Raw genomic sequence first — 10,320 nt, forward strand, 5'->3', positions numbered from 1 at the left:
TTACATTTGGCAAATTTTCAGCCATTATTTTTTAACATATTTTTTGTGCTCTTTTATCTCCTTGTACTCCCATTACCATATATTTGTGTGCTTAATGGTGTTCCACCTTTCTCTGAGGTTCTGATCATTTGCCTATCTTTAAGTCTGCAGTCAACACAGAACAGGTGTTGAGTGAGCCCCACTAGCAAATCTTCCATTTCATTTATTATACTTGCAACTCCAGAATTTTCATGTGGTTCTTTTAAAAAATAATTTATATTTCTATTGATATTCTCTATTTGATGAGACACTGTCATCATGGCTTCTTTACTTCTTTCAGTATGGCTTCCTAGAAGATTTGTTTCTTTTTTAAAAAACATATTTAAATAGACTGCTTTGAAATCTGTTAAATTCAATATCTAGAACCGCTCACGGGCAGTTTCTGTTGTCTGCTTTGTTTCTTGTGTATGGGTCACACTCCCCTGTTCTTTGCATGTCTTAAAATATTTTTTGAAAATCGGACATGTTATATAATATACTGTAGCAACCTGGGATACTGACACCCTTCCCTCTCTTCAGAGCTTTGTTGTTTGATTATTTATTTGTTTACTGAAATCAGCTAGGCTACTTTAAAAAGACTATTTCCACCCTGTATGAAACTTCTGATATTGCTCCTCAGAGGGTACAGCCAAGGCATACACAAAGTCACCTTGGGAAGACAGAGGTTTTAGTAGGGGTTTCTTCAACTGTCTCTTTTCTTTCCTTGATCTGTTAAGCTATTTGCCTCTTTGTTGGCACATCCAGCTGTTATGCTCCACTAATGATACTACTGTGATGAACAGTGCCTGGGGACATACGTTGCTCCACAGTCTGATAAATTAAATTCAGACAGGGTAGATTTTCAGTTCATCTTTGAGGTTTGTTCTGATCCAAGGAGGATTCTTTTTAGCTGACTCTCTCCCAGGTTCAGTCTGATAAACTAACGAATTTAGCTTCTTGCTCTTTTAGAGAGATTATCAGCCGACTCTGAATTGTTTACCACCAAAATATCCATTGTTTTTGAGAGTGACCTTAGGCTTGAACTTCCCCAAATTGTTTCAAATAAGGCCTTTCCTTTGGGAATAGCTTAAGAGTAATACATTCTTATGGACTAGCCTGGAAAAAATCTTTAAGCCACTGTTCCAAGTGCTGTTGTAGGGGTGGTAGCCTTTGGTCTGCTTGGGCTGCCTCTCCTAATGTGGATGTTCTGCCCTATGAGCAAGCTGGAGTGAGGATGATAAGGCCTCCAGTATTCTCAGTGTGCTGCATCAGGACTAGAGCTACCCTCCTATGAATGGGGGCTGGGTAAAGGAAGGGAGCCCCTGACTTTCGACTGCATTCATCAGGAATCTAACCTCTGCAATTCAGAGTTGGAGGCATAAGAAATGATGAAGGCCTGCCCATCTTGGAGAGATACCATAACCCTTAATTGGGAGCTGAGGGGAGAGGGAGCCCCATAGACGAGGCCACATCTACTCAGAGTGAATTCCATCAAGAGAGGAGGGGTTACTCCTACACTGTTGGTGGGAATGTAAATTGATGTAGTCACTATGGAAAACAGTATGGAGACTCCTCATAAAACTAAAAATAGAATTACCATATGATCCAGCAATCCTACTCCTGGGCATATATCTGGCCAAAACTATAATCCAAAAAGATACATGCACCCCTATGTTCATAGCAGCACTATTCACAATAGCCAAGATGTGGAAACAACCTAAATGTCCATCAACAGATGAATGGATAAAGAAGATGTGGTATATATTTACAATGGAATACTACTCAGCCATAAAAAGGAACAAAATAATGCCATTTGAAGCAACATGGATGCAACTAGAGATTACCATACTAAGTGAAGTCAGAAAAAGAAAGACAAATACCATATGATATCACTTATATGTGGAATCTAAAATATGGCACAAATGAACCTATTCTACAAAACAGAAACAGACAGACATAGAGCTAAGACTTGTGGCTGCCAAGGGGGAGAGGGGGAGGGAGAGGGATGGACTGGGAATTTGGGGTTGGTAGATACAAACTATTATTACGTTTAGAATGGATAAACAACACAGTCCTACTGTATGGCACAGGGAACTATGTCCAATCTCCTGGGATAAACCATAATAGAAAAGGATATTTAAAAAAGAATGTATATATGCGTAAAACTGAGTCACTCTGCTGTACAGCAGAGACTGGCACAACACCGTAAATCAACTATACTTCAGTTAAAAAAAAAAGATGAGGAGGGGTTAAAATAAAGAGAGAATGCATTCCATTTATAGTAGGAAACAAAAAATAGGACATAAACTCTTTGCCTAACCATAGGTCTTGAACATTTTTCCTTTTATTCTCTTAACAGCTTTTGTTTTACATTTAAATCTATAATCCATTTTGAGTTAATTTTTATATAAGAGGTTTAAAATGGGTGAGGTTAATTTTTTTGCTTATGGATGTCCAACTGTTCCAGCATCATTTGTTGAAAAGGTTATCCACTGAAGTACTTTTGTAGCTTTATTAAACATCAAATGGACATATTTGTGTGAGTCTACTTATTGGTTATGCATTCTGTTTCATTGATATATCTATCTATCTGCCAATACTACACTACCTTGATTACTGTAGCTAACAGTAAACCTTATCATTGGGTAGAGCTAGTCCTTCCCTTTATTCTTTTTCAAGATTGTTTGAGCTATTCTAGAACCTATGCCTTTCCATATAATTTTAAAATAAATTTATGTAATTGTATGTCTTAAAAAAAACTTGTTGGGTTTTTTAATAGAAAGTGCATAAACCTATATGTCAATTTGGAGAACAATGACACCCTTACTATGTTTAATCTTTCCATCCATGAACATGGTATGTCTGTCCATTTCTTTGTCCTTTTATTTCTTCAGCATTTTGTAGTTTTAAGCATACAGATATGTGTGTTCTTAAGTGCGACCTATTTAATTTTATTTGAAGTAATTGTAACTGGTATTGTTTTAAATTTCAGCTTCCTACTGTTGTAATTATATAAAAATCAAATTGACCTTTTTGATGTTGATCTTATATCCCCAAAATTAACTGAACTGACTTATTAGCTGCAGTTTTTCTCTAGATACTTTTTTCTACATAGACAATCATGTGATCTGCAAATAGGGAGTTTTATTTCTTACTTTCCAATCTTTGTGCCTTTTACTACATTTTCTTGCCTTACTGTGCTACTGAGAACTTCTAGTGCTCGGTTGAAGGTAAATAGTGACAGCAGACAACCTTGCTTTTTTCCTGATCTTAGGAGGAAGGCACTCATTCTTTCACCATTAAGTATATTGTTAGCTCTAATTTTTTGTAGATGTTCTATATCAAGTTCAGGAGGTTCCCCCCCATTCCTATTTTGTTAAGAGCTTTTTCAAGAACGGGTTTTAGATTTTGTCAAACACCTTTTCTGCATCAATTGATATGACCATATAATTTTTCTTTTTTAGCTTGTAGATATGATAGATTACATTGATTGTTTTTCCAATGTTGAACAAGTTTTTACCTCAAATAAATCCCACTTAGCAGTAGTGTATAATTTTTTATACATTGTTGGATTTGATTTGGTAATATTTAGTAGAGGATTTTAAGTTCGTAAGAGATCTTGGTCTACAGTTTTCATTTTTGTACTGTCTTCTTCTGATTTTGGTATCAATGTAATACTAGCCTCATAAAACAAGGTGGGAAATGACTCAGTAAAGCTGAGTAAAATAGATATTAATTCTTCTTTAATGTGTGATAGAATTCTCCCATGAAACCATCTGGGACTGGAGCTTTACTAGGAGTTTTTTCATTACAAATTTAATTTCTTTAATGGTTATACAACTATGCAGATTGCCTATGTCATTGTGGTTAGTTTTGGTAGTATGTGGGTTTTGAGGAAGTGGTCCATTTCTTCTAAGTTGTCCAATTTATGAGTATAAAGTTTTTCAAAGCCTTTTCTGATTATCCTTTTAATGACTAGAAGATCTGCAGTGATAGTCTTTGTCCAATCCTGATATAGGTGATTGTGTCTTCTTTACTTTTGTTAGTCTAGTAAGAGGTTTACTAATTTTATTGAGTTGTAAAAGAACCAGCTTTTTATTTGATTTTCCCCTGTCGTTTTAATGTTCCCAATTTCACTGATTCCAATTCTTAAGTATCTCCTGTCTTCTTCTTGCTCTGACTATATCTGGCTCTTATTTTTCTAGTTTCTTGAGGAAGAAACATTGATTAGTGACTTGAGAGCTTTCCTCTTCCCTAAAAATTAGTGTTTTCATGGTATATCTTTTTCTATCCTTTTACTTTCAACCTACCTATGTCATTGTGTTTCAAATGAGTTTCTTGAGAATGGCATATGTTGGATCATTTCTAAAAATCCATTACATCAATTTCTGTCTTTTAATTGGTATATTTAGATTATTATTTTTTTAGATTATTTATTTAAGGTAATTATTGATATCTCAGGATTTAAATCTGCCATTTTATTATTTATCTTTTGTTTGTATCTTCTGTTTCTCTTTTCATGCCTTATTGTGGATTACTTGAGCACTTTTTAGGATTCCATCTTAACTTACAGTGTTTTTGAGTACACAATTTTGAATACTTGAGTGGTTGCTTGGTGTTTCAATATACAGATGTAACTTAAAACAGTCTACTGGTATTGGCATTTTATCATTTCAAGTGCAATACCGAAACTCTACTTCCACTTAGGCACCTTTACCCTCCCACATTTTAAATATGATTATGTTCATTATTTACTTTACATACATTGTGCACCACATCATATGGTGTTATAATTTTTGCTTCAACCTTCAAATGTGATTTAAGAAAATCATAAAAAAAGATCAGCTAATCTATTTACCCATTCTGCTGTTGTTCTTCCTTTCTGAATTTTCAAGCCTTTTTCTCTTATCATTTCCTTTCTCTTTAGAGAATTTATTTATCCATTCTTTCAGGGTAGGTTTTCTAGTGACAAATTCTTTTATTTTTCTTTTGTCTGAGTATCTGCTTCCCATTCATTCCTGAAGGATAATTTGACTGGATGTAGACTTTGTGCCTGGTAGTTCTTTCTTTCAGCACTTGAAAAATGTTGTGCCGCTTTCTTCTGGAGTCACTGCCCACCCCGCCACCACCACCACCCCCCCCCCCGCCCACCTTCAGTGTTTTATATTGGAGATGGTACTTTTCAGTTCTGTAATTTCCATTTGGTTCCTTTTTGTAATTTCTATTTTCTTCATTTGTTTCAAGAGAATTAGTAATAGCTTGTTGAAGCATTTTTATGATTAGTTGCTTTAAAATCCTTGTCAGATAATTCCAACATGTGATTACTCTTCATATTGGTGTCTGTTCACTGTTTTCTTCTCATTCAAGTTGTTATTTTCATTGATCTTGGTATGATGAGTGACTTTTGACTGTTCCCAGGATGTTCTGGATATTATGAGACTCTGAATCCTATTTAAATCTTTTTAAGATGTCCTCTTGTTGACTTGTAGTATAAGGGCCATATGTTCAGCTTCTTACTGGATCCCACTGACACCACTCTGGCAGAAGTGAAGCACTGATTCCCACTGCCTCATTGAAGACAATAGGGTAGAAGTTTAACTCTTCTCTTAACCTTGCTGAAACCTTTCTGGTGAAAGTGGTGCATCACCTTGCTCCACATTGTTGTTAGTATGAGATATTCAGCTCCCTGCTGGACCCTGTTAACACTGAGAGGGGAAGTAGAAGGTTGACTCATACTGAGAGTGCAGTAACATCTCCACTGATGTTGATGTATATGAGGGTGGAGTGTCATCTCCCTTAAAGGCCTCATTAACACAGTAAAGGGAGGGTGAAGTAGAGTGGTGACTAGTCCTATCTTGCACTGTCTCTTGGTCTAACTTCTGCTGGGTTGAGGGAGTCTCAGCTCATCACTGGACCCTACTGACACTACCCTGCAGGAGGAATCAGAGCATAACCTGTTTCCACTGGGCTGGTGATAGAAGATCAACTCCCCACTTGGTCCCCACTACCATATTCTGGCAGAGAAATAAGAGAACTGTCTACTCTGCTATGTGAGAGATGGAAGAATAGCTCCCTGATCACCCCACCAACATCACTGGCAGGGGAGATTCAGAGATCTGTCACCTGCTTCTGTCAGGTGGCAGGGGGTGAGGTGGAAGATCAGCCCCCTTCTTGGCTCTGCTGAAACTCTGGGGAAGTTAAGTAGTTTTCCCATTGGCATTTGGCTGGAGTAGGGAGGGTATGCCAAAAAGGCTTTCTGTTCTGTTAGTCCACCCTTGTCTTGGGTCCTTTGGCAAGAGGGAACAGGCTTTTCTAGGTGCTTTTCTTCTCTGCCTGTTGGTGGTTCCAGGTTGGAGGCTGGGTAAAATGGGAGATAAAAAGAAACCCAGGTAACTCACTGCCATGTCATTCCTCAAGTCCTGAAGTCCTAAGGCAGTCTGATTTCTTCTTCTTATCTTTCAGAGTCTTTCTGTGCTTATTTTTTAATATAAACAAACAAAAGTCCAGGGATTTTTAATTGTGAGAGGAAAGATTTTGGAAGAACAGGGCTACTCCACCTTGGCTAGAACCAAAAGTCTCCTCAGTAGGAACACTTTTGAACTTGACAAACTCAGTGTAATATCTGGAGCAATTAATACATGAGCCAACAGAATAAAAAAGAAAAACAACATACAACCTTTCCTACTATACAAAAAAAGCACTCTAATCATAATAGTATGGTGCTAGCAAAGGAACAGCTGAATAGATCAATGAAACAACAGTTCAGGAAAAGACAGATTTGTGTATGTGTATGTGTGTGTCTAGGCATATGAAAATTTAATACATGGTACATGAGGCAATTCAAACCATAGGGGGAAAAGATGGGTTTTTCAATAAATTGGGCTGGGGAAATAGATACATTTGGAAAATATTATGAAAGTTTAGTCATCTCATTTGTAAATAAAAACAAATTTATACCAATATAAATTACAAATAGATTAAAGAGTTAGTACTTAAATATCTCTATTTTAAATAAATTCAGCCAAGTGGCAGTATAAATTGGCTTAACTACCTTGGAAAACAGTTTGATTTCATCCAGAAAATATACATTACTAAAACTCAGGAATCCCATTCCTCAGTGTATACTTCAGAGAAACTCTTACACAGGATATTTTTATAAGAATTTTATAGCATCATTTTTCATAATAGCTCCAAATGGAAATAACTTGAATATCCTTCAACAGAAGGATATCTCAATAATTTGTGGCACAATGCACTATTTTACAGCAAAAAATAAAACAAAAAAAACACCAAAAACAACGCCCCCCAAAACCTTAGCTATAGAAAACAACCTGATGAATCTCACAGTATTGAAAAAAAGAAGCAAGGCACAATAGATTGAATACAATGCAACTCAATTCATACAAAGTTCAAAGAAAAACAAAAATAAATTGTAATACTGAAGGATGTATACATATATAGTAAAACTAAATAAAAGCAAGGAACTGATAATGATAAAAATTCAGGGTATTGGGTGGAAGAGATGGTTGTGATTGGGCTAGGAATGTATTTGCTCTTTATCCCTTAAGGCTTTGGCCAAGCAGTCATTCAATATGAGGTGATTTATGGTAATTAATACATGTACGCTTAATTCAAACTATGTATGAACTAAATAATGATTTCTGGTGCTAGAAACATTGTGAAAGATTACCACATCTGACAAAAATTGAATTATGCTTCATCAACCAATCATATCTTTTTAATAGTAAATATACACATGCGTATTTATTTATACATGGTATACTACAAAGAATATATTTCAAATTTAGACTCAATTGTACTATTTAGATAATTTAAAATTACTCATATACTAGCCAAATAAAATAAACATTACAACCAGATGTTTCAAATTTCCTCCAATCAAAACAAAAAGATATCAGCTGAAAATACTAATGGTGCCAAAAAATGCTGAAATACTTTATGACTGTTTTTCTTCCAACACTTTTGAAAGGAAGAATCAATTTCACATTTTTTTATACCTCAGGCCTCAAACTCTCTAAAGCTGTTTTAGATACAATAACAGTAATTGATGGAAAAAAATCACTATTACGTGTCATCCATGAATCATGTTTTTTTCAAGGAATCTCTTGAGGAGTAACTGTTAAAATTCTAGAATTAAAAAGAAAACACAATGAAAAACACTACTCCTTTAGAGAAAAGTCACTACTAAAAAATAGAAAACATTTCTGCTAATTAATTAAACTAATAAAAGAGTATATTTATCCTGTTTCTAGGATGGGTCTTCCCCAAGGCAACAGTTTTGGGCCACTATTATGATCTCATATAGCTCTTTTAGGCAATTCCATTAACTAGCATGGCCTCAGCTAACTTTTGCATAATGACAAATCTCAGTATCAACTGAAAGACAGAATTATCTTTCTTCTGAGTTACAAGCTGATTTACCCAATGGCTTAGTGGATATATGGTTACCTAAGAGGAACCTCAAATTCAGTAAGTCCAAAACTTACCCTATTTCCTCTCAAACTTATTCCTTGTTTTGCACCTCCTCTTTAGGTTAACAGCAACACAATCTACTCAGATTCCCAAGGCAGAAACCTAGGTCAACCTTTCCATCTTCCCTTAAACATCCAGTAAATCACCAAGTATTGTTGATTCTATTTTCTTAAATAATATTTCTTGAATCTGAGTTTTTTTTCTTCAGCCTCACTGCCACTGCTTTAGTTCAAGTTTCAATTGTTGCCTATATTCCTGCAATCTGGTCTCCTTCCTTATAGATGGAACCTCTTCTTCTCCACTGAAATAATTTTTCTGACTCATCAAAGAAAAACCTAATAAAATCACCAACCTGATTATGCCACTTTCTTTCTTAAAATCACATAATGGCACCCCATAGTTTTCAGTTTAAAATCCAAATTTCTTAACATGGCATAAAGGCCCAATAACAGTCCTACATCTCAACAATCTTTATTTTACACGTGTGATCTATCTGGTGTCATATTATCTCCTATTTATGCGTTCACAAGTGCCTCTGCTTCTGTACAGAATTCCAATTTGCTTTCCTCTTGGAAAGATTTTGCTGATTATCTTTTTTGAATGACCAAGTGTCCTTCCTTCCGATCTATTTCATAGAATACTTTGTTTACCTTTATCACTTAACACATATTGCAACTGTAATATAAGACAGAGCACCTTCAAGCACCATAAAAAATTAATTTCAACAAGCTCACCTTTATTAATTCCCATTTTATCTTCTGAAAAATGAGAGATATGGATTAGACACAAGGTTCCTCTCAGCCAAACTATTTTATGAATTTATGTCAAGTTGGAAAGAGTCTCTTGACACTCCTGACTTTTTTCCCCCACTTACTGCTAGAATACAATCATGGTATTAATTACTGGTGTTGTCCACACAGAACACCTGAGATACTGAAAGTAACAGTATAGAACATGAACATGAGTTTAACTTATTTAAAAATAATGTAACCAAGTTTAGGAACTGTTTACTAAGATTTGAATTTATTGAACTTGATTTAGAAAAGTCTGATCAAATCAAACTTAACAATTTGTTGAGATCTTTACATGTCACTGTTAACAGCTCAACTCAGTCTTGTTTACCCTTAATTATTGCTATCCAATTGTTAAATTTTATTCATGGAAAAGACTAAGTTCAGTTCTCTTTAGACTGTAAACTGCTTTTAGAAAAGGGCCACGTGTTATGCTAGAAGACTAACAGTCCACAGGATTTAGTAAAATGTTAGAGACAGAAAAATAACAATGCTGTAATATTCAAAGAGTAAGGTCAATTTTTCATTTATTGTACTGTCAATTTTAAATTGAAATTGACCTACTGTGTTATCAAAGGAGCCAGGAAGTATATACTAGAAGACTAATATTATTTGTAATTGGTGAAAGATTATAGGGAAAAGAAATTAAAACAAGATTTTAAAAAATCCATTATGCATACTAATGCTTATAAAGTGCTTTCTTAAGTAAATTTTCAATGAATTTTACAAGAAAGGGTTGCTTTCTTTATTTTCCTAACATGTACTGATGATGGTAGATGAAATCTCATGATGATTATCTGATATGTATACTTTAATTCAAACAGGATAACTGGGAATTAAATGATGCCCTAACACAGCCAAAGATTCAACAGTATAAAGAAAAAACAATTATTTGCCCACCTTCCCGCCGAGACACTAATTCTTTGTAGAGGTGAAAAACGCCATACTATACCTTGATTTCTTCTATTTCATCTGGTACTATCTTGTATGCTGATATAGTCCCACCCAACCTGAAATT

At 35.0% G+C, this 10,320-nt stretch overlaps 1 protein-coding gene across 14 annotated transcripts in view; it reads right to left on the reverse strand.

The window, feature by feature from the left end:
• The window catches only part of GPHN (gephyrin), a 611,785-nt gene that overhangs the window by 380,787 nt on the left and 220,678 nt on the right, over nt 1-10,320 (reverse strand). For all 14 annotated transcript variants that reach the window (XM_082386487.1, XM_082386483.1, XM_082386492.1 and 11 more), the window contains exon 3: nt 10,255-10,312. In XM_082386487.1, the coding sequence (XP_082242613.1) occupies nt 10,255-10,312 (58 nt within the window). The remainder of the gene's footprint in view (nt 1-10,254; nt 10,313-10,320) is intronic.

Source organism: Balaenoptera borealis, assembly GCF_965194805.1.
Source record: "Balaenoptera borealis genome assembly, chromosome: 3".
In the NCBI taxonomy this organism is placed as follows: Eukaryota; Metazoa; Chordata; class Mammalia; order Artiodactyla; family Balaenopteridae; genus Balaenoptera; species Balaenoptera borealis.